Below are 25,613 nucleotides of genomic sequence, written 5' to 3' on the forward strand. Positions count from 1 at the left end.
ATTGCATAGCAAAATAATTATAGTTAGGAATATTATTTTTATAGTAATCATTGCTATAATAATGGTAATAATAACTATATGATGGATGTTTATAGTAATTGTTTTATGGTACAGTTTATTATATTACTATTTTTAAAATCCCCATTTGGTTATGGCAATCATATCATAAGTTGTATAGACCAATATTATAATTATGAGACCTTTAATAAATTTAAACAAAGTCTAAAATTTAAACAAACTATAATTTATATTGTGGAATACCTATAAAACTATGATTGGGTTTAAAAATGAGTATATATAAATTATAGTGATATTATGGTTACTGTAATTATTTTTTTTCTTTCGGTGTATACTCACAAATTTCAGTAGTCAATATTTCTATTAATATAGACGATTCTTGCGTTGTAAAGTCTACAAAATTGTTGTACAAACGGAAGATAAAGTTGGCAGTCTTAGTTGTAGGTCTGTCGGCCGTGAGTGAATTGCGCCCTTGTAGCGCTCGGCGGAACGGCGCGCGCGCGCGGTAAATAAGATTCATAACGCCAGTCGCATCTATTATTTCCGGAATTTCCGGCGAGAAGCAGAGGCGGAGGCGCGTTGTATAGGAAGTTTGGTCGGAGGGAAGTTTTTCATCCGTTTCTCGCTACGCCACGTTGACTGTGACTAATTGGACCGCCGCGCCGCGCTGCGCCGCACGGATAAGGATGAGACCTACTCCGCGCGTGGGCGTGTGCACGCGTGTGCGTACAAACATACGGCTTAACGGTACGCGATTTTCGTTCGGTGCTGATGATGATTTGTACCAAAATTATGCGGCATACCGAGGGGATTCGGCATACGCGATTATGCCATTTTAGGATATGTTCCAGCGTTGAATACGAGCCGTTAAGGACTGAAAAAGAAATTAAGACTTTCTTTATTATAAAAGTTTTTATTTTTTATTATTTTTTAATATATAAGAAAGGGTAGTATCGTTATATTATTTTTATTAATTTATTGTGACACTTGAAATTCTCTTAGTGCAACATTTTTATCTTTGCTTTCGATTCATAGTTTCATATTTTCCGTCACGTACGTGTGCGAGAGCAATTTTAATCGTCCGGATCTTATTTCAGGCGGATTAGCATCACGCTTTCTTTGAATCAGCTGGTCAAGTGACCTCTTCCCCTTGCGCCGCCGTGGGTTTTAATTATGCGCCAATTAATTAACACAGCTTTCGCCTTTTTTTTTTACTTACCCACCCACTGGGCACTCGGACGTAGCCACGTGGAGCCATTAGAGGTTCTAACGCAACCGCGGCACGATGTTGCCTCCTCCCCTTCCGTCCTTTACCTTAGCGGGTGGTGGTGTTATCTCGTTAAGAAATTAACCGCGAATTAACGCTGTTTTGCCGCATAATTGGATGACCTCTAAAGATAAGATTACGAGTTTTTAAGTTAATTCCCCGAACACTGTCACCTTTGGGCGTAAGACTATCCCATTGCCTTATCGTCAACGATCATTGGCTTGTCAATTTTCTTTCTCGCTATATACATAAAAATTTAGTATAACACTGTAGTGTCTCTTTAAAAAATGAGACTATTTACGAAAAGTTTGATTCGCGTATATTCAGAAAAAAGATAAGTGGCAACTATAAATGTGACAATCATACAGTTATGTGTAACATTCTTTTTTTTCATAGTATCAAAGAGGAATAGGATTGATAATAATGTAGCTATTATTTAAGTATAAATTGTGACGATGTGATCGTTGAAGTGAGGTAACGAGATATTTCCAGGAGTCTCACTCGTCAAAGTAACCTAATGGATTAAGTAGCTTCCACCGTCCGCAAATGTCGGCAATTAATTTATGTGGAAAGGAACGTCATCGCGCGGAGTATTAATCGTGGACAGAGGATAAGCGCAAGTTTTTCATTCTGTCAGATATCCATTTAAAAATCCTCTGATACTCTTTGAAACTTTTATTTCTAATATCATGAACTTCCTTACTGTTAATACACACGATCGTAAAATAAGGTAAAGGATAAAGGGCAAGCAATTACTTGTCAAATTACCACGCTTTTACAATAGATACCTTTCAATATTCTTTTAAGAGAAATATACGTTTATAATGCAAATCTGACGCATCTGTCTGGCTATCATTCTATTCCATAAAAGCCGAAGTGACTACGTACTAAACAGTTTCAGAAACAGAGCAGGAATATTGCCGATTAGAAGATATCTATTACAAACCGAGATGAATGAAAGCAAAACACACGTATGCGTGGAATTGGATCACATTTAACGAAATTTAATCCGGCCCACAGATCGATCAACTAATTGGCGTTTGTTGTAGAAATCCGGGTCGTGGTACCGCGTGACTATCGTCGATAATATCATTGTTCCGCCGTAACTGCAGATGTAACTGCATTCATCGGCGGTGGCGCGCATCAATTTCGCGCTGTCGTGGATCCGTTCATCGCCAAAGATGCGGCTGATCTATCGTCCGACGCGAGGCACCACAGTTGTCACAGATAAAAACAAAAGCGACTCTTGAGATCACGCGCGCATGTTAATGTTAACTCCGATCAATTATCTCATTGGGTTCATCAATTAGGACTTAAGACTAGGGACACATTTGTCGAATGATACAGCTCGTTCCGCGCGGTACCTTCAAGAATCGAAAGTGCAAACTACACGAATACGCAATACAGGAAGAGGCGCGTCAGAAAGGGACGCTGGACCGTTTCAATGAACGACGTTACATAAATTAATTAGCGGAGCGCTTGATGTACTCCCATAAGAGAGCGCATATCTTTGGTCAGGCGCGCGCGGAATGCTTTATTACGTTCGCTCGCGGGAATGATGAGGTTGTTTATGTTCCGACAGTAGCAGGAAAGGCTTCATAATGTTGCAGGCACGTATGTTGTATACAAAAAACAATTCTTCCTGTCTTTCTGCAAGCTAGTTTTTCATCACGGCTGTAGCATATTTATATAACATCTTTTCAAGTTTTTTGATGCGTTTAAAAAGACGATTTTTCTTTGATGAAAATTATATTAGTGCGTGTCACGTATTCATCGAACTTTACAGTTTTTATTTTTAATTAAATTATTAATTAAAAGTGTGTATTTTTTAAATATCTCTTTGGTTTTTAAGTCGCACGATTAAATATTATGATCGATTAAATGTAAAAATATAATACACAGCACTCGCTCTTTGACGTCCGTACGGCTTTGAAATCTTCGACGGTGCGACAAACCAATCGCTTGTCTGTCCGCAAAGAAGCAAGTTGGAATCTATAATGAGATCGCCTTCAGCGTCGCGACCATGAACTCCAAGTTCGGTTGCATCCTTTACGGATACACCCGACGCAACGCGTGCGACGGTGTCACGGAGGAGTTAGTAGATAGTTGTGGGCTAGATTGAGGGTGATTGGGTAACCGCTAAGTATATCGAACTTAGAGTACTTCTCGTCCTTTGGACAAGGACGTGGTACTTGTTTGCTCAATGACGACGCGCCACAGAAGTCTACAATTTACTAACGGAATAGACGAGAGAGCGCTTACCGGTTGTCGCGTAAATTACGTTAAATTATTTTACGAATTAAGATTTATTTATTTCTTAAATTATTTCTAACAGGAATTTTTAATTAACATCACCGATTGAAAAGTACCAGGATATCAAATTAAAATGCAAATTTGAATACACATTGAATGTATTATTCAAGTTAAATGATACTTGATACTTGATGGTGACGCGCGAAGTATATTACTGTTTTTGTAACCTTTATCCACTCGGTCTTGCCGATATTTGAACGATTTCGGTTCAACGTTGGCACGCGGATGTATGATGCAGCGGAGAGCGATTTTTTTTTTGATTATTTGATTCGAGCCGACCGCCAAGTTATACGTCACACGTCACTGCGAATTGTTATCGTATACCTTGTTAAAAGTGCACAGAGCTTTATTTTCATCGATTCGATGACGCAATGATGCGCCAACGAACGAAAAAAAAACAAAACTTGTCACGTTAACAAGGAACCTGCGATCGTGTCGGTAAAGGAAGGAAAAGAGAGACGATAACGAACGGCAATGTGAAAAGATTTACGTCCGTATTTTTAGTATCGCGCTTTATTTGCGAGGGTAACCGATCGTAGCCAACACGCGAGGACCTTCTGAAGGTAAACGGAGCGAACCGCGATGTCTTGATAAAAGGGAATATTTTCGTACGTTGACTCGGCATCGATGCGTGTAATCATTCGGTAATGCCGCAAGCCGCGTACCGGTCTGCTTCTTACGACGATGCTGTGTTGCGATCTCGCATTCTTTCTCGCTGCTTCATCAACGGTGATGCAATACAATTTTCTAACGCGGCATTCACACAGTACCTCGTAAAAATTATCCATTGGTAGCAAAGAAATTTTTTCGTCACCTCTCTCTCTTTCTCTCTTGTATTAATTATTAATTATTTATTAATTATACAAACGTTAATATAGCTGTCTTGAAAAATAATTCTTTAAAAAATTACCTGCTCGTTTATTACTACAGTGTTGTATGAATCGTGCGTTACTAAAACGACTACGATCTGCTCGCAAGAAAATGATTGTCCCGTCCGTATCTTAGTCTTCGAAGAGAGGAGAACGTTGCTATTAGCGACACGGTTTCCGTGCAATCTTGCTAAGCATGCGCGCGTTTTCCGAGAGCACCGACTCCTTTGGCTGAAATTTCATTTCACTGTGAGACTTTCACGAGATTCGTCTCCGCGTAAACAATCTTGGCCAGTTATGGTACATTATTTTTCAACGGCCACGTGACGCGGCCGTAACGACCGCTTTTCCGGCAGTGGCAACAAAGTTTCTCCGGGTGTTCACGGATGTACATCATCGAATACGGCGAATGAGTTTCTCTCTTTCTGTTTCTTTTACCTGCGTACACACGCAGAGACGTGTATACCTTCGGTCTTTCGAGAAGTGAGTTCTCAGCCTCCACGACGTATCTCTCTGACCGCTCTCTCGCGCCGCTCGGCTCTCTTCGGTCTCTCCCCCTCTCATAGTCTTTCTATCTCTTTTTCACATTATCTCTTTGTCTTTTCCCTCAAACGTGTCCGCGTTCCATCTCCTTTCTTTGGCCTGTTTCTCCAATGGTGGCAACGAGTTCGAATCGAGGCGAGTCGAAGGGCTTTCTCGACTGGGGGGGTGGGGACGAACGTTGAGTAAATGCTATCCTCACAGTCCCTCCTTACCTCTTTCCCTTCTTTCTTCCTCTCTTTCGTTATGCCGTGTCGTCTCCTTTTCTCTTCCTTCTTCGGAGATTTCTCTCTCTCTCTCTTTCTATTTCTCCTGTCGAGCGGAGGTCAACGTACAGGCGCACGGCGTGACCGAAATCACACACACGCTCGTTGCGAACTCACTCGACTGTGACTCTCCTCGTCTTTATTTGGCCTCTAATTGTTCCTTCTTCTGTGACGCCCGCTGGTCTACTTGGCGGTCCCAATCGTGCAACCGTACGGCCCTGAACGACAAACTTTCGAGAAGTCGCGTAAGGATTTACTTCTCGCTGAGCCTTCGATAGCTCCGAGGAGACTTGGCGCGTGGCATTTTGATGGATTCGAGGTGAAACACGCGCCCACGCGCGCGTGTGTGTGTGTGTGTGTGTGTGTGTGTGTGTGTGTGTGTGTGTGTGTGTGTGTGTGTGTGTGTGTGTGTGTGCACGCGCGCGCGTACGTGTGCATGTAGCGTCCACAGAGAGATCCATTCTTTTGAAGTAAAACCGAACTTTGATTTTGGATTCTGCAGATAACCTTGAAATGATCTTTTAACTTGAAACAAGTTTAGCTTTGTTGAATAGTTATCACCTACGATTATTATAGTTAATATTATTTTTATTAACTCTTCAATATATCGTGTCTATCATCTTGTTAATATACTTGTACGTAATCTAGAAATATCAGAGATTCAAGAATATTAAAAACGTCATGCATTTTTTCCATATATGCGAAAATGAGATCATCTTGTCTGTAAAAGAAGTACTCGTTAATATTTCCAACGCAAAAAATACGATTCTCGTATCGATTGACATTCACACAGTTCCTTCGCGGGCTGTCCTACAATCGCGTCGGCCAACTCTTTTTCAACTGCGTATACATATTCGCGCGGCTGCCGAAGAAGCCGTCAGGCATTAACTCGCCGCGAAGCGCGAAGGTAAATACACACCGTACGTCATGTATAGACGTGATACGTGAGCGGTTCGCTCCGCGAAGGGAGAGATAATCGACTCCCACCGCTCACTCGGCCGGCCTGCGTGCCGTGCCGGGGTGCAAACCACAAATCAGCGTGAAAGAGGCACAAAGTACCACATCGCTCTTACGCAGGCGCTCGCTCGCCGTCCGTGATCAATTATGCCGGGTGTATAGATCCACCGAGGTCGATCTACCGCAAGGAAAAAGGAGCCCCTTTCGCGCGAGCGTTTTTGCGAGCCCGGGTGAAACAGGTGCCATTTCCTATCCACTGGAAATCAATGCGATCGACGACATAATATGCCCTTCCTTCTCTGCAGCTATTTATCATCGTGTCTGCTGACATATCCATCCAGCTTCGTTTGTTTTCGAGAACAACGAGTAAATAAATAAGTACTGAATATTATTGCATTAAAACTATTTCGTTACAAATTATCGTATAAGAATGTCGTTTGCTTTCCTTGGATCAAGACAGACTTGGGTTAGGTGCCTACCTGTTTCGAATACGAGACCTTGAATAACGGGGGTGCGAGGGACAAAAGGGAGGAGGAAGGTAGGGGGACAAAAGGGAAAGTTGAGGGAGAGAAGACCTCGGGTGTCACACTGAAACAGATTAATGGTTCTGAAAAATTCCTGGTAGTTCGTCCGGACACCGGTTCTTTCTCTCAATACATTCACATAGGCCATCGAAAGCCGTACGTGATGTGTAAGCTAGAAATATCACTATGTTTAAAAAATTTTATTTTTAAATCTTGCAAGTGTTATCTCGTTCATTCGCTCATTTGCGACTGCCAAAAATGAGAAAAAAAAAATGAAAAAAAGATTACCGAGATTGAAGTCGTTGCTCTTTAGAGAATTAAAGAGCCTAATGTCAAAATTTTTTGTCAATCTATTAAGCTAATTGTTGTTGGAGATTATGAAGCAACTTGTAGAACTAAACGAAAGAAAATCAGTGAGGGAACGTAGAGGTTCGATGAACTCAGGATGGAGAAGTAGAATGTTATTATGGTAACGGGTTCTAGACTTCTCTGGCGCGATTCTGACTTTGAAAAAAAGAACGCTTGTGATCGCGTTTTGTACCTGAATGCCGAGTCATTCTATTTTTGATTCTTATACGTTTTGCTGAAGACAGTTAAATATGTGTTAAATATATCAATGTTTCTCTTCGATCCCCCTCCTCACTCCCTCCCTCTCTTTCTCTTCAACAATAGACGAATAAATTTTGAGGCGAGAAGGTGAAGGTCAAAAAGGATTACAGCGTACTTTCCGTTAAACGGTAGAAGATAACCGGAATTTCCCCAGCGCTTTGTAAGCGGTCGACTTGCGGCCTCTCCGCACGGACAATGATACCTCTTATCTCAAACTCTACCTACGTAGCCAAGCACCGAGTTACTTGAGTCTTTACTCTCCGATCGACTTAGATCGCCAAGCCTGGTTGTTGATTCAATACTGTTTCAAACTTGTTTAGTCGCGTTTTATACCATGCTATTTCAGAATTTTGAAAATACAGATATAGATTAGCTACAGATACAGATGAGCAAATAATTTGATTGAATCATCAAAATAATTATGAAAAGCGTGATGAGTTATATTGAAAAAAATATGACATTCTAGCAATTAACTCGAGCGTTCTTGAGATAATTATTTTAATGGTTTAACAATATTATTTTCAAATCTGTATCTAGCTAAATTTCTAGATATTTCAACAAAACCGTCATTTCAGGATACAGCTCTTGTCCACCTACTTCTGAAATCACAAGATACATTGTAATTAAATTCTTTTTTAAGGAGGATATAAAATTCTTTCATTATATTTAATTCTTAATTAGTATACAATTCCACGTAATTTTTATTGCAAAACAGTGTATCTTACTTTTTGCCAGATAAACCAATTGTTTATTAATATAAGTAATTAATAGTAAGTATTAAATCGCGTGTTAGATGGCGAAAGAAGAAATATAATCGAATAATTCCAGTGGCATTTAAATTTCTGCGGATTTTAAAAATTTTCCGTCTTTTCTCTATCTTTCTTCATCTACCTTAATTTGCTGTCCGCTTGGCGACGATACGCAGGCTATTCCCTTAACCCGCAGCCACGAGAACAGCGACGTGGCGAGTCGATTACTTTTTAATCCGAAATTACTTCATCGGTAATCCAGTTAGTAAGCTGCCACGGTTCTTTTGACACGGCGTTCAGAAAAAAGCGGCGTAGAGAGAACGATTGTCGCGGATAAGGCTTACGTTAGTATTCGCTGCATCACTGAATTTCAAATCTGCGGACATTTCTTATTTATTAAAAATTTGGTCGACACTTATTATACATACAATTTAATATAAGATATATATATATTTAAAAACTGTTGCTACGTGTTGGATATGCAACGCGTTTAAATCAGTAGTCGAATCCAGAGAATTTTGTATCACATTAATTTTGACGTGTCAGTTTAATGTGTGCTATAAATACCGAATTTATTTATTCTACATCGCGCTGTGCGCATGAATTAACATCAATTTTGGTACTTGCGAGACTTCTCCCGTGGTAACCACGGAGAAAGAAATCAAGATCGCGCACGGGTGCGGAAATCGATTCGTGTTTTCGAGAAAACGACCTTCCGGTTTGCAGATGACATGGCTTGTCGGTAGCGACAAAAATATTTCACTGTATCGGAAAAATATCCTAGTGCTTACCTGCTCCAAAATGCGATTTTTCTACCGTAAATCAGTAGATTTCTGCATTAAATCTCCCTCTCGCGCATCGAATGCGTGGTACGTATCGATAGGATTAACCCTCTCTCTCTCTCTCTCTCTCTCTCTCTCTCTCTCTCTCTCTCTCTCTCTCTCTCTCTCTCTCTCTCTCTCTCTCTCTCTCTCTCTCTCTCTCTCTCAATCTGTCCAGTTTCTAAAAATGATTGAAAAAATATATATTTCCAAGATTTTTCATTTTACATTAAAAAAAAGTGATTCTGAACTATTATATGATTAATAGAACAAAAATATAAATTCCACATGAATTACGTAAAAAAAATTATGTAAGAAAACATCGCATATAGATTCTTGAAAGTGTGATAAGATACGCGTGAAAAAGTTGCTCGTACAATTAGGATTCTTTCTTTATTATTTTTTTTCTTTATACCAATGTCATTCGAAAGAATGGCGAATGAATGAAACAATGTTAGAACGGTGAGGAATTTTCGGATAAGCGCAGTTGCGTGGGTGTTTACGCTTATCGATCGATTGGTCAATTCGGCACGTCGCGTCGGTGCACGTCAAGACAACGAAGGGTGATTCTTCTTCCTCCGTGCGGTACAAATACGTTCAACTTGACCTCGATTACGATGAATCGGATTTCCGGACTACGGTGATCCTAGCGGACACCCTCGAATCAATCCTTACGAGAAGGTGGGCGGAAAGGGGAGAGTTGGGAGAAGTCGAGCGATTCGAATCGCACGGAAAGTGAAACTTGGTATCCTACCGCCGACTTTGGCCGTAGATACCGACTTCCTTCTTCACTTGCAATAATTTACCAAACGGAATCGGACACTGGCGTTTCCGGATCTCGTTACGCGTCGTACATACGTTCGAATTTCCTAAACACGGCCGCGTTAAATGTAACTCGCGACGGAAATCCTTTATATCCTGCGATACGCGAATTTTATCTACGTTCGAGAAAGAAAAAATAGATATATCCATGTAGTCTTTATATAGGCGGGCATTACGTTACGAGCGAGTCGAAACACGCGATACGACGAGACTGCTTAGACATAGTGCGATATCCCTGAATTAAACAATAATTTAATTTTAAGAAAAAAACAAGAACATAGATAATTTGATTATTAATCATATCATTAAATCAAATTACCTATGTTCTTGCTTATAAATTATTATTTTGACACATCAAAACTATATAAATTATCTTCTTGCTTATATGAGAACCAATGATAATTTTGTTTATATACATAAGTTAATTCTCTTTAAAGAGAATTTGATAATAATATTAAAAATGCTAATTTTTAATTTGAAGATATCATTAGTTTCTATCCGATATTTTTTCCTTTCGACTAACATGAATATTGTTTCTTTTCTGTAAAAAAAAGGCAAAGGCAAAATTATGCCAGTCACCTACGCAATTTCTATCAAATTCACCTGATCGGCTGTAAATTAATTTCAAACACGACTCGCATAGCATAGCACCGATATTTCCTATCTCCTCGAAATTTCATATCAGCATTATCAAACTCCGGTCGGTGTTGGCAAGTAGAAGAACAGCTTGCGCTGCTCTCTCGAGTTGGCGAAATCCTCGAAAGGGTTCGCCGGGCACATGACACGTGAGGTTGGAACCGTGTCCGCTTGCGTGGACGCCGGGCGTCGCGTCGGACGCTCACGTGGCACCCCTCTCCACCTCTCTTTCATTCTCGGGAGCGTCGTGCATGAGGTTTCCTCGCCGCCCGGCGTCCTCTCCTCTCCTCTCCTTCGTACGGAACAGTGCGGTGCGGTGCGGTGCGGTGCGGCGGTCCCACGATCTTCCATCCCCTCTCTCCTCACTCTCTCGCGCGTCGCTCCCCCTTCCCTCACTTCCTTGCCTCACCCCGCTACTCGCTACTCGCTACTCGCAGCGTCCTCGGCAGCAGCCGAAGAGAGCCGAGAGCTGCGCCGTCGCACTCGTCGCCGCCGCCACCGCGCCACGCCGCGCCGCTCCTCAGTAACGCGAGCGCCTTCGTGGAGTTTGGTATTTCGTTTCTCTATCGCTCGTGCCGCGCGTCATCGTCGTCGTCGTCGTCGTCGTCGTGGTAACGCGTAACGCGGCGGCAACGCGCGTTTCTCGTTTCGTCTTTCTTTGTCCGTAACAATCGCGTGTTCCATACGTTTACAGTGTACTACAGCTTTACTCATCGTCGGGAGTACAGTGTTTCTCGAGCACATTCTTCGTTAATAATTGTAGCGTCGAGACGAGTGGTTTGATAATTGAGAAAGAGAGGTAGAGAGCCTTGCTGCTTGCGCGCGCACGCGCGCGCGCGGGTGCGACGTCTTTTGCTCGGTTGAGAATTCGGAGCCTGTCGCGCGAGGTAAACAAAGCGCCACGCCGGGGCGGAATCGAACGAGTCAACATTTGGAAACGGCGCGTCTAACTCAAAGTCTCTAATCTCGCAGTGTGTGCGGTGTGTGTGTGTGTGTGTATGTGTATGTGTGCGTGTGTATGTGTGTCTCGCGGGTGACGACGAGTAGTAGTGTGACACCGGTGGTGTAAGTCGGTGTCGTAGCCGCGCGCGGCAAACGAGAATGCCGGGACGGCGCGTGACGCGGTCAGTCGGGGAGCAGCGGCGTGCTCGCGCCGGTTTGATTTTCGGGTCGCCGAGCGGCGACTGAGAGGAGGGGGAGTGAGGGGAGAAGGGATGCGAGAAGGATCATCCCGCGGGAGCAGCAGCCGGCGCGGTGTGTTGAGTAGCAGCGGCGTGCCGCGCGCGTGTAGGTGCCGGGCGAGTTGTAAGAGTGCTTGGTAGAGGTGGAGGTGGTGGAGGAGGAGGAGGAGGAGGCGGAGGAGGAGGAGAAGAAAAAGAAGAGGGTGATCTCTCTCGGATGGCCGGCGAGGATGGCCGGCCGGCTGGCGGCGAGTGGCGCTGATCCGCAACGACGTAGGTGCTGCTGTTGCTGCTGCTGCTGCTGCGCGCCTCCGCGACTCCGACGACACGACGACGTGACGGCCACGTGCCGTAGCGGACGCGTCGTCGTTGCTCAGTGGCGTTAACTCTCCCCCTCTTGTCCTAACCGCCGTGGAGATTGCGTGCCGAGCGTGTCGTAACCAAGCGCGTTTCAGAACACGCGATCGGAGTGTATTCGCCCGTTTCATCCATCTATTTATTAAGTAAAACCGGCATCCCCCGAATCTACGAGAAGGCGAAGGAGGAGAAAGAGTTGGAGTAGGAACACCGAGTGGCCGGCGAATCGAGTGCAATCGCAGGAAACGCAACGAGAAAAGAGGGAGATTCGTCGCTGTGCTCTTTTGGAAGGATTTTCGCAGTTTCTCAAAGGACGAGAACAGAAAAAAGTGTGTCTCTCTCTCTCTCTCTCTCTCTCTCTTTTAGAAGTTAGGATAGTACATGAAGGATTCTTGTTTGCGTGACTGTGTATACGTGTGTGTATTTGTGTGCGGAAAAAGTTGATCCAACGCTTCGATATGAAAATAGTGAACCGCGCGACGCGATACCTTCCGTCCGAAGTGCAGCCTGGGGTAAGCGCGCGCCAAATCCAAGTGCAGTGATACGTAACGTCGACGTCCCTTCGCAGTGATCGTTCAATGACAGAGAGAAGTTTTAGCGACGTCGCGTCGCTATTTCGAGTTTGAGAAATGTAATCAATTTTAAAACCGTGAAAGTTTCAATTGTCAAGGAAGGTGGAAAAGGCCTGGGGTGATTCGCGCGTGTTGTTGACGCGTCGCCGCACGTGTGTCTCTGAGGAAAATTGCTGTTTGAACTTGACGTCGTCGAGGGTTAGCTAAACTAAGATTCGAAAGATAGGACAGTGGAGAAAGTGAAGAAGGCAGGGAAGGCGTTTGATCCTCTCTAGTCCAAAGCCCAGCGGGAGTTCTCGGGCGAGAGAAAGAGAGAGAGAGTGTGTGCGTGCGTGTGTGTGTGTCTGCGCGCGAAAGAGAGAGAGAGAGAGAGGAGGGTGAAGAGCGACGTGGAGGGGAGGAAGTGATGCCGGCGGTGAGCGTGGCACAGCGCCCTCCAGGTGGAATCCCACTCCACGCCGGCGTGCCGGTAGCGCCCAGCAGCGTAACCGCCCCCGGTCCGTCGGGCCGGTGCCTCGGGGGCCCGGCAGCACCCCCCGCCGGCTCGCCACCGCTGCCGCCGTCCTTGCAATCCCTTGGCGGCGCGGGCCAACTCGCCACTAACAGCAACAACAGCACAAATCCCAATCCCAACGGCAACAGCAACAACAACAGCGCGTTCGGTGGCGGCAACCCCAACGGTCACCATCTCGGCAACAACTCGGCCCTAGGTATCAACACGGCGAGCGGCGCCACGAATCCCTTGCAGGCGATGGCGTCGGCGGCGGCGTCGCTCACGCAACTCAACAACATGGCGAACGGGCCGCTGCCGCCACTCGCGGGCACCGGCCCGGGCGGACCGCCGAGTCTGCCGCCGCCGCAGCCAGCGACGACGCCGACGCACGGCGGCCCACCGACCCCGCACGGCGGGGTTAGCGCGGCGCCTCATCTTAACGGCGCCTCTCCGAGTCCCCATCCAATGCCGCCTCATGGCATGATGAGCGGCTCCCCGCATACGCCTCACCCTCACATGGGAGGCGGCGGACCCTCGCCTCATCCCCATCACCCGGGGCCTCACATGGTCGGCTCGCCGCATCATCCAGCGGCGCCGCCCGGCCATCCGGCGACGATGGGCCCGGCCGGCATGATGGGCCCGGCCGGGATGCAGCCCCAAGCCGCGCCCGGAATGTGCGGACCCGGACCTACCGGGCCCATGGGTCCGCACGCGCATCCCCAGGGACCGGGAGTACCTGGACAGCCGCATTTGCACAATGACCCCTTCTTCAACTGCCAGCCTTTCCCCTCGCACTACTATAACAGGTAATTTTCATCGTTTTCGCGGTTTGCTCGCGCATTTTACGAAGAAGCGGAGAAAAGATCCTAATAAGAATCGCTGGACTAGACCGATTCATTCGTTTCATGTTTCCGAGAGGCGATGCAACCTGTTGTAATAAATCTGCATTTTTCAATCATAATTCTATCGATTGTAATTTTTTACATATGCCATTCAATTTCAAGTTATTTCAATTTCAAGTTATGTATGAATATGCTTAATAACTTTTATATGTTAGGTACATGCATGTGTGATTTGATAATATATCTTTCTTAAACTGTATTGCTCTTATTATACTTTTTGTGAGAAATTTTGTGTACTTCATAATCGAAAACATTAACATCTATTACAACACATTGATTCTTGGTCTCTCTTTGTGTGTGTGTGTGTGTGTGTGTGTGTAACATTTAATAAGAACTGAAGATGCATGCTGGGCACATATATGCCATAAAACATAACGATTACCTCTAACAAACATAATTTTCTTCTGTCACACGCGAATGTGACACCTCCTGGATTTTTAGAGCAAAATTCGAATTAAATAATTGAATTTATTATTTAATTTTTTTCTCTAAAAATCCTGATTTTCTTCTCATTATTGGTTAACATTATTAGATACAAATAAAATTTTATGACTGTTTTGACGACAGATATAAACGGTATAGCCGACAATTCTTTTTAAATATCTGCTCTTTTTTTTAATTATCGCATACTTTAAGTTGCAAAATTGGATTGCTATAATGCTGGAAGAAGCGTGATTCAACGGTTTTAGCACCTAAAATCGACGTTACGTTCTAGCCGCCAACAAATTTTTTGTCGCGTTTGGGAGGCGTGATTTTCATAAGATCGATACGGTTAATAGTATTTTCTTGCCGCGGCGACTATAACGAATGCGTCATAAACGTCAAAATTACGACAGAAGGAATAATTTGCATACTCAATCATACGTGAAAATAAATACTTACGTCGCCAATATCTCGCTCGACATCGAGAAAGCGTCGAGTGTTTCCGCTTATTTTTCTTCAAAGAAAAGATCTTTGATATTTCAAAGCAATTTCGCGGATTGCTTTGAGGGAGGAATAGAATTATACAGAATTTATTAAACATTACACATTTTCTTTCTATTATTGTTTTTTTAATAATTTAAACTTTATTTTTACGTAACGAAAATATCATTAATTGTCAATACTTTGATTTAAATTTTTGAAACAAAATTTTACGAAGGTAATGGTTAGACTTAAGATAAATTAAAGTTTTGTTACTTATTGGCATTTTGAAGTTAGAATTATGTCATCGGATAGTTTTTTTGCTATTAAACTTCCTTAAGCCATTTAAAGGCTTGTTATACCTCGATAATGTATATATTTTTTTAAATTTTATTTCTATTCTTTGTGTATAGAGAAAATATCAAGTTTCTGAGACGCCCCGTACAATGATATAAATAGGTAATCTGTCGTCATACCGGCCATAACAGTCCACCGTCACGCGAAAGAACACTCGCACGTGCGTCCCGCCAGTTGGGGTTGGAACTTTGCGTGAAGGCGTATGTAAACTTTTTCTTGGGCCCGCGCGAGGAAGCGAGAAAAGAGTAGAGGAGGGAAAAGAGAAGGGTTGCCGGGTAGTCACGCGAGGTTTTACGAAAAACTGTATCGCGTGGCCGAAGAAATCTCCCGCGAAGCTTAGCTCTTGCCATGCGCTTACGCGCTGTCTTTAGTTCTGTGCTTCGTGCCGTCGATAATCGCGACATACTCCAACATTCGCACAAAATTGTTTTCCAATCAACGATAAACTTGTCTACGTGTCGAGTTTTTTTATTCTTTCGCGCGTTGTCTCGAGCTCGTGCTTTTAAGCTAGAGACTAACTGCTGATAAAATAATCTTTCGATCCGTAATCGATACTATCGGTCATGAACAGTCATAGAGTTGCACATTCATTGACCATTCGTTCTTTTTGTATCTCTTTTTCTGAATAGGATCATAATTTATAATTTTATGTAAGAACACAATAGCATTACATTGTATAAATTATTAGATAAAAAGTGTAAAGGTGCACGGTCACACTTGCGACTAACGTGCGATAATATTTCTTAACGATTAAAGTAATGGCTGTTCAATGTTCTTTCTGAAATGATTTCTGAATGAGTGTGATTATTTTAATATTAGTGAAATTTACTGTCGAAAAATATTCCAGTTACGACATACACAGTTTACATATATACGGGAAAATAAATGAGAAGAGTAGCGGATAGAAACTTTCGGGCAATGTTAAGTTGAGATTATTCACGGCTTGTCTTCGATTGGTTCGAGATTATTCCGTGACTCGGTCACGGACCGACGAGTTTTTTTCTACCGCGAGTATTTTTAGACAATTGTTTTACGGCTCGATACTTCGTTCCGTGCCAATCGTCCGGTAGTCGCTCACTAGTACGTTCTCTCAGGCGTAGTAACAGTATACCACGAGAATCCGTTACCTCGGCTAGGATCTTCCTGGTCACCGTTGTACAGTTGGCTCCTTGCAATGCGATTGAAAATAATATAGCTTGAAAAGTCTGTAAAGATTTATCGAATATCGCCATGATGGCCAAATTGTCAATTTCAACGCAGGGTTGTCAAAACCGTATCGACTCGTCAAAATTTCACTCGTTTACACAACGCGTTTATAATGAGACACGCGTAATAAAAATTATCCCATCTGCTTTCCGCGATAATAGAATTTGTTGTTTGTATTTGTACGTGAATAGTAGCAGTTTTCTTTGATGGTAAAAAACGCTACGCGTGAGATTGGAGAAAGACGATTATCGGTTTTACTACAGAGATACCCGAGTGCCTGTCGTCGTCTGTCAGGTGTGTCGAAAAATCGTCTTCGTCGCGGTATCTCTCGATATCTCAGGTGCCCCGCAGGTGGGAGGTGCCCCCGGCGCAGGTGTACGTTCCGTCCACGACTTCCTCCTTCGTCGTCAGGGCTCGTTCTGTCAGGAAAGGTAGTCAGGAGTTAAGAACGTCGATACCTGGTAATGTGCATGACTACGATTATCCGGTACTTCTCCTTCTCGGCCTTCTCCGTATCCGGTCTGGACGTCTCTATCACCTCGACATCATCTCTACGCTCACCGTCCCCGTCTGGTAATCGCACGGGCTCATTAACATAAGCGTTCCACCCTGCTACATTCGTACGAATGACGATGCTACTTTGCTCGCAAAGTTGTGCCCGAAGATTTCTGTTTGATGCGCTTGACAATCCCATTTAACGTACGCGTTTAAGTACACTATCGCTCGTGTAATGTTTCTTATTAACGTCACCTTGACAAAAGTTCTGTCTCAGTGGAGGCTTCATCATACGAAGCTTTTTCACAACAAAATTTCATGTGGGACATAAAAAAGTTCCCAAGTGTGTGGCGATTAAAGTATCTTTCGACCGTTCTAACGGTCCTCTATTACTACTCTTTGTTATATTTGTAAATGATAAATTTTTCAAGCATGATAGTTGGCTGCTTGGAAGATTTGTTCTACGGCAAATATACAGTATTAGCCTAAACTCGTGTCTTTTCGAGCGAATTTGCTTTTAATCGAGTTAAGCTCGGCTTATATCATCTCGCAAGATTATTATCGCGATATGTAATGCGGATAAGAAAACCCGCGTTTATGTACTGTCGCCGAGTTGCTTTGACTAGTTTGCGACACTCTTGACTGATCTCCTTAGCATACGTGTAACTTTGTAACTTGGGAAAACCCAAACGTTGTCGCATCTATATAGTAAATATTGCTTCAATATCGTTGCATTATATTCTATATATCTCTAATCATTTCTCTGAATGAACTTTGAGTCGTTGATTTTTCTGTTAAAGTCGAGATTGTACAATCTTGAGATTTGTCTGAGGATCGGAATTGTCATAGACGATACGGTTACAGTTAACTAGAATGATTTGATAATTTATGAAAGAAGATACAGTTATAAAATTTCGCGTTACTACATACGTAAATTCCATAACTTTTAAACTTGAATTCTTTATTTTATAACAAGACGTTACGTGAAGATAAGTACTGGTTTGTCGTTCTTACGAACAGAAAGCACAGCTCTGATAATCTGCGCAAGGCGCAACCTTGACGTTCTGCTTCTAAAATTCGCTAGGTATAATGTACGTTGTTACATCATTCAAATATTTGCACTGGCTGCATACCGAGATTACGCGTACATACGCGCAAGACGGGGTTTCAAATTTGCTTGAAAGAAAAATACACAACGTTATCGCGAGACGAGCGATGACGCATCGGATAGTTTAACCGATCTAACCGAGTTCTCGAAATTTGTAATCGTTGCCGCAAAACAGTGGTCTGCTGGAGCACGTGTGTGCAATGTGTTGTAAAACATTTACGAAGCACGGACGGACAGCATGGAGCCTCGCTGTGACAGTTTCGCGCGTCGATATCGCGCGTTGATGTCGTCGTAAAAAAAAATACTTTATCGTTAGATTTGCGATGCGGAGTAAGTAAAAAAATTAATCGCGAGTAGGTCGAAGAATATCGAAGCGCAGGCGAAGTGTTTAAAGCACGATCGGAAGTACGAACACCGTCGGTGGCCTTATCTTATCGCGGGCTTCTCGGTAGGATAAGAAGAACCTTGATCGCCTCGCAACAAAAGCGAATCGACACCTTGCCTCTCTTTCAGGGTCTCGAAACGATAATTTTGTCATGATTTTTAAAATTTACGAGATGCTTCGTCAGATTCAATTACGAATCCTTCTTTCACAGACTTTTAAGTTTAATCTAACGCTATGATTTAATATCGCGTATCAAATGATAGACCTTATTCCTATGCTTTTAAATACGCTTTCAAAGTTGTAATTTGTTGATCTTTTCTCTTTTGCAAATATTTAATTTTTAATTTTCGTCAATTAAAAGAAATAACGCTGAAGGAATTTTCACGGGAGAAGAAAGACTTTTCCCCACGTATGTATTTATCGAAGCGTACGTACTCAACTTTGATGCAAATTTTATGACATAATTTATATGTGAGGAAGGGGGAAATTGCAAGGATAGATTGTCATTGGATGCAGACTCATTATAGATAACATGCATGAGATTATGTTATTTGGTATCAGCAGCTATCTCCAGTTACCAGAACACACTCCTTACAATTAAGCGCGTACAATAATAATAGTCCTGCCTGCTGTTCGATGCAGGGCTCGATTCTGCTCTTGTTTTTGCAACGTAGTCGTTTCTCGTTTCAAACGAGACAGCCGCGAGTTGTCTTTCTAGTGGCTTTCCGCTAGCGCGACTAGAACGGGATTAGCGTGTGGCACGTACGTCGCACGGTGTTCTTAGTTACAGGATATATAAAGTAAGCGTTGGTGCGATGTAACCGGCGCACGTGCAAATCATTTAGAGTATCTGCAAAAACTCAGTACGATCGCGATCTTGCTTTTACATCGGCAAGAAACTATCACTGAGTGGAATTGTAGATTTATTGCGGTCTGATTCATTAATTCGTTATTCAATCGAGACTTTTTTCCGTTATCGATAACACTCGCATATAGTAACATATTAGATACGTAAAGATATTTTAAGCATTGTACTTCCAGCAAGAAATGATTAATTTAACATATCTTTACTGTACTTTTTGAATCTTGTATTCTATGTCATCCTGTTGAAATTGTCTATAAATTTTTAATCGTTGTCTGTCTAGACAATTGAATATTTTTGTTGAATCTCTTGTGTGCACAATATGGTCGATTTAGCTACCTTCTTTTGAAATATAGGTACCGTCTTTCGAAATGTTAAAAAAAATGCAGAAAGTATATCGATATGCATCTACAAAACTGTACCAGACTGTGCATTGAAGATTGAAAAAATTGCGAATTGCAAATATTTTAAGATTTTATTAATCAAAATGAAACGGATTAAAATTAAAAATATTTGATTAATCAAATTCTAATCTTTAATTTACAATTCTCACTCCCCGATGCATAATCTGATGCGGTGACATCTACTTTGTCAAGGAATAAAGGTATCTCTTTTGAATAAAACGCTGCTAAAAATCTTTGCAATTCACATTTATTGAATCAGGTATACAACGTTTTTATAAATACAATATATGTCCCATTTACACAGTTAAATCGGCGCTTTAGCGGATGCTCTGCCATTATAGATTCTATGATTAGCATAAGGGGAGAGGAAAAATTTGGTAGCTTTTTCCTTCGCAAGTCTGGGGCACGTGAAAGAGGGAAGGGCTCGTTTTGCCGCGGAGAGATACGCGAGGAGAGAGATGCACCGGTCGCCGTTGTTGTGCATAAAGTCGTGCGCAGGGAGCGTATCAGGCCGGTATCGTTGGTCGGTTCCAGTTTCTCGTGAAACTTCTTCGCGCAGCCCAGCAGGTTCAAGGCGAGCATTCGCGGAGACGCGCACCTCCATCGCCTAGCAAGGGGGAACGTGTACACGTACGCGCATACACATACGCACACGCACGTGCATGATGCATATGGATCGCGCGCCGGAAGTCGTCGAGGCGGCGAAAAAATTATCGAACCGGTGAAATGATTTTGTTGCTACAATGTTACACTCCAAGATTTCTTCCAGTTATTCCATCGAAACTGATTTCCATGCAATCAGCAATTCGTATCGGTTACATAGATGTTAATCTTTTTAATAAACAGTTAGTTCGTCCGTCTGTCAGGAGTAAGGCTCAATCTTTATAATTGGGTGACCAATTACGGATGCGAAACATGGTACGAACTTTGTGCCGCACGTAAATCATTGGATCGTGTCTTACATTGCATGGTGATGAAAGAAGATATAGATGTTACAATTTTTCAGACTAAATTGCGGTTTAAAAGTTATCATGAAAAGTAACATTTTACTCCTTTACATTTTAGCCAATTATTCGCGTACTGACGTAAATGTAACAAGTAGATTGTACAAACAATTCAGTCTTGAATTTCTTTTTGGTGCAAGCATATAATTTAATTTCTTTTTCTTCATTCGTTGTATAGATATTTGCACTGAATTACACCGATTAGTCGTTACAGAAAGGGAGATTCTTCAAGCTATCAAAAAAAGCCGGGGTTCTTTTTTAAACAGACAAATGTATGAATTGATACAAGAGTTCCTTGAACTTTGAGTGGCAGACAGTATTGTTAGAGCACGGCGAATGATCGAAAGGAGAAAAAAATGGCAGAGGTACAGACAATAAAGAGGAGAAAGATCTCCCTGAGTCACGGTTTACCTAGAAACATCGATGCAGGTGTCTCTCGGGACAGGTGTAATTTGGCAAACGTCTCCCCGGATTGTCAAGCTTTCCTCCTCGCAGGGCCGCATCCGTCCCAGCACCATTCGCTGAACTTAGCAAACGAGGCTATGTTTATTTTAATTAGAAACCTCGGTGTAATAGCACACCAAATGTAAATTACTAGGGTTTGCTGGGTAATGAGTTTTAATTTAATTAACACGATCGTGGCCAAAATTTCTGTTGGAGCTATGAATTTCTTAAGCGTACAACGTTCCGCTATTAAAAAATCCTCGTTGATAAAATGACGAAATATTTTAGCAGGCTATATTTTTGCGCGCGCGCGCGCGAGGGAGAGAGAGAGAGAGAGAATTGCGTTTCGTAACCAATTTCGCAATCACGCGTGCGTTCCTTTCACAATTTTCCCAAATTAATAAAACGTAATTATCCAGTACCGTGGTAGATGTACAACCGACAGAATTAATATGGGTGAATTAATTCCGGGGTCGATAAAACTCGTGATCGATGCTCAGCCTCTGCTCAGCGAGCCGATTAGGCTTTACGAATCGATATTCACCGAACGATTATGATTTCAACGCGCATAATCGCTTCGCGTGTGGAGATTCGCCGTGAAACGACGATAGCCTGGCTCTCGTACTCGTGCCGAGTTGCGCCGAGATGCGCCGCGAGATCAATGGCGCCACGAGATTCCCTTGATTTACCCGACCCGCTCATTTACCCCCTTATCTGAGCTCGATACCCGATAGTCGATCTATACACACGTACGTCGTACCCGTTAAGTTTTATGGGTCAGGTTGCCTCGAAAGGTTCCTCGATTACACCCACTTAAAGAAGATCTCTTACGAATCACTGCAGCGCAGCGGCGGCGGCGCGTGTTTACACGTAGGCTGCATTTCTCGGACGTCACTGTAAACATCCCTTATCTCCGAGCGTTCACGAATCCCCGCTGTCGGATGTCGCCGACGCGCGAAGGGACTCACCTCCGCCTCCTCTCCCCGAGATGCACGATTGGCTTGACTGCAGGCCCGTTAGGATCTCGTGAACGTGCCCGATGACGCGTAACGATACGCTCGATATTGTTCGCTTGATTATTTTTCGACACCACTGTTGGTTCTTCACGCTATCTCGTTTCAATTTAGATCGATTATACGAGAATAAATAAACTAAGACAATTACTTGCTTGTTTAAAATATTTGCAGTGCTGAACAATAAGATTTTTACGAGCAGAAGTATAAAACTAATTAAAATTTACAGAGAAATGATAACGTAATATTGAGATAACTGTACGACACGGAGGAAAATATACGTATGAAAATATTGATGATAAGGTAAAGAAGGCTAAGGTACTTTCCCGCGACTAGGCAATCAACCAAAAACACTTTGTTCTATGAGGAGCCTGATAGAGAATGTTGTAAAAGAAATATATCAATAAGCAAGACTAAATTGAAAAGTAATGATTTTGCTAGCACTTGTTGAATAAGACAAAAACAATTGCCCTTAGCTTTTCGTTTAATCTCGTATTCATCTCATATTCGAAGCTTCGTTTATTCAAAGTTAAATATGGCATAATTATATAGAAGTAAGGATATCGGTGGTTTGTCTTCATTTTGTTACGATTCGTTGTGTGCAACTTTGTGCGCGCGTGAATAAGCCCAAGCAAGAATTTATTCTCGAAATCTTTTGGACGAGTTCGAAACAGTGTTTACACGGGACCGCCAATGTTGCGAAAGCATGTTGGCGTCTCCTCGGAGACTCGCATGGATTTGATAATCGGGCCAGAAACTAAGCTAAACATTGACTAACTCGTCGTGACAGTTTCTCTTTTGTCTTGCTGTTAACGGCAAACGTGCGACGCGTGTGCCGCGCACGCTTATTTATAAAATGTCGTGTAGGTACGCTCGCGCGTCACAAGCTTCGTTAGCTCACTCGAGCTTGTTGCGACAAAGCGCCCGTGTTTAATTCATTCGCTCGTTCATTCACAGTTTCGACAGCAACGTTTATCCAGATCCTGGCCACGCGAATGTGCCTAACGACCTGTCTCCGGCTCGCGCGATTAACATCGTCACCTGGCATTGGTACGCGACAGAAAGAAACGGCAAACGAGCTCTCGTGGTCGTTCAACAACCAACACTCTCACGACCTCGACAATTCGGATGGTTTATTTTTACGCGCGCGCCGCTATTTCAACTTGATGGTCTCCCGTAAATAAAGAAGCACTTATGTGCCTGCTCTTTCATCTCCGAACGAATAATTCATTCTCGAATAAGTCGGCAGTATGTCCGCTATTCTCGTATTACGCCTATCAATGGTTGTTTACTTAATGGAAAAATTCTTCAGCAAACAAGGAATTATCTGTACAATCAATTATACAGTCCATACTACTATAGACAAAAATTAGAATCAAATTGATAATAACTCTTTCATATGTAATATGTAAGCAAGAATATAGTCATCTTTAAAGAATTCGATAATCTTAAGTTTCAGCAAGATATAACTTTATTTTAATATTACATCAGTCTAAAAAGGACAATATGATTATTTTCATAAAATAGATTAACAAATTCTAATATTCGATTTCAAGCTAGATTGTTATTTTTTACTACTTTTATTTTTTTCCCAATATTTTTTTCTCCCGACTTATGATAAGCATTATTGAATAAAGATGACTATATTTTCTCTTGATGAAACTATATAAAAATTTTTTATCTGAGAAAGTTATGCTTGTTTGTCAAATTTTTTTACAAGATTGTATATTATTGCTTATATATGAGATATAGTAAGTGTTGATTTTATATTAATGATTTGTTTCTGCGTATAATCATTTATTCACAAATTAGGAAATAAATAGCATATCTTGCATCACATATATGTCGATTTAACTCAACATTCGGTGAATAATTGTCAAAAGTTTCAGGATATACGTCGTAAATTTTATACATCATGAGGACGAATAGGAATTTTAAGTATCGAGACCGGTAAATACTTTCGGCGTCAAGAAGTATGCGGGTGTAGTCAGTGTCGTTACGCTGAAATAACGACCAATCGACTGAAATCAAACATTGAGCTATAAATAATAGGATTAGCGCTGCCTGTCCAAATGCAGCGCACGCGACCTCGCGAACCTCGCCAAGTGTCCGTATATTCCGTAGAGAGCCGTGGGTTCAAGCGACCTACCTGCGCCGAGAGCGCGCGCTCTGCTTCGCTTCAGCGGTTCTCATCGCGAAGACGCCAAGTCGAACGAAGGTATCCTTTAACCAGGAATCGCTAATATCGCGTCTCACAAACTTCATATACGTCAAATTTTGCTTATTCTAGCGCTTCCTATAACTTGTGTTCTGTAGTTTTGGTTATGTAATAAAGTGGGAGAGATAAATTTAATCGGCGCTGGCAAAATCTATCTGATATTTATATAATTTATAATCTCGTAAGTTGTCCGCAGCTTGTTGGCTATCCGACAAATTTGTTGTATAACACGAGAGATATTAGCCTAAATTGTCGGCTTCTCGCGCGTCATGCAGCAGGACGTAAGTCGACTTGCATCGATGCGCGTTTGCCGTGTCGCCATTGTTGCATCATCTCGATTGCGTAACGCGCGCGTTGCGTCGGTGCGCGAGATTTTAAAATGTCAAGAATTTACCGCTGGCGCGTCCAGATCGATCGGAGTGTATCTTCGAGCAATCGTCGTTCGATTCGATCCCACCCTTTCGCGGTACTCGGGGAGAGATCCTCGGAATATCGCGCGACCATAGATTTCGAAGCCGGACCTCCGATGGCTCGGGGATTTCTTCGCCCCATCTTCGCCCTTTCTCTCCTCACTGCTCGATTTTCAAAAGAATCGCGAGGCAGGATGAGAACCGCGAATGATTTGCCAGTGAAGCAGTTCGTTCGCGTTGAAGTTGGCTCGGCTGGTCTCTCCCGTCTCTGACTCCCCGCCCGTTCCGTTTCTTTCTCCGTCTTCCCCTCTGTGTGCGTTTCCCTTCCTCTCCCTCTCGCGCTTTGCCTCCGCACTCTGGTCTCTCCGTGTTCTCAAGGCCGCCTCCTCGAATCCTCCTCCCTCGCCTCCTTCTCTCCACGTTCTCTCGTCTCCTCCTGCTCCTCCACACCTTCAACTCGGTCTCTTCTTCCTCTCCGTCGGTCTCTCGCGTCTCGTCTCCTTCGTCGCTTCCATCTCACCTCAATCTACCTACCTCTATCTTTCGATGCTTCGCCTCCTCTCTCGCTCTTTGCCCTCCCCCCTCACACTCTCTCTCTCTCTCTTCTCCCGGCTTCTGTGAGAGAACTTAGCTACACGCGCTACGGCACATCGAAGTTTCGAGTGAGCTCAAAGTCGATCGTAGTTTGAGTTTGCCGCCGAGGCACCGAGGCATTGGCGGGATGCATCTCTCCCGTAGAAATTGCAGGCACCTTGCAACGTGGAAAATGTCGTTTGACCAGTTCGCGCTCTACGACCGGGTTGCTCGCGTCGGATCTGGTAGTAGGTCCGGTTGCGAATCTTCCGAATGAATTCGAAAGTTGCTTCACTTCGTTTTTCTCTTTGTTTTTTTAAGGTCTCTTCATTTTT

General features: G+C 43.0%; 1 protein-coding gene across 7 annotated transcripts in view; it reads left to right on the forward strand.

Moving 5' to 3' along the window:
• The window catches only part of LOC105837396 (LIM domain-binding protein 2), a 156,759-nt gene that overhangs the window by 53,175 nt on the left and 77,971 nt on the right, over positions 1-25,613 (forward strand). For 3 of the 7 annotated variants that reach the window (XM_036282998.1, XM_036283003.1, XM_036283009.1), the window contains exon 1: positions 9,119-13,800. The exons of 2 other annotated variants lie outside the window; for them this stretch is intronic. In XM_036282998.1, coding sequence (XP_036138891.1) covers positions 12,908-13,800 — 893 coding nt within the window. In that variant the 5' untranslated portion in view covers positions 9,119-12,907. Of the gene's footprint in view, positions 1-9,115; positions 13,801-25,613 lie in introns of those variants that run through there. 2 more of the 7 variants (XR_004962234.1, XM_036283013.1) reach the window with 2 other exon arrangements.

Source organism: Monomorium pharaonis, chromosome 1, assembly GCF_013373865.1.
Source record: "Monomorium pharaonis isolate MP-MQ-018 chromosome 1, ASM1337386v2, whole genome shotgun sequence".
Taxonomy (NCBI): domain Eukaryota; kingdom Metazoa; phylum Arthropoda; class Insecta; order Hymenoptera; family Formicidae; genus Monomorium; species Monomorium pharaonis.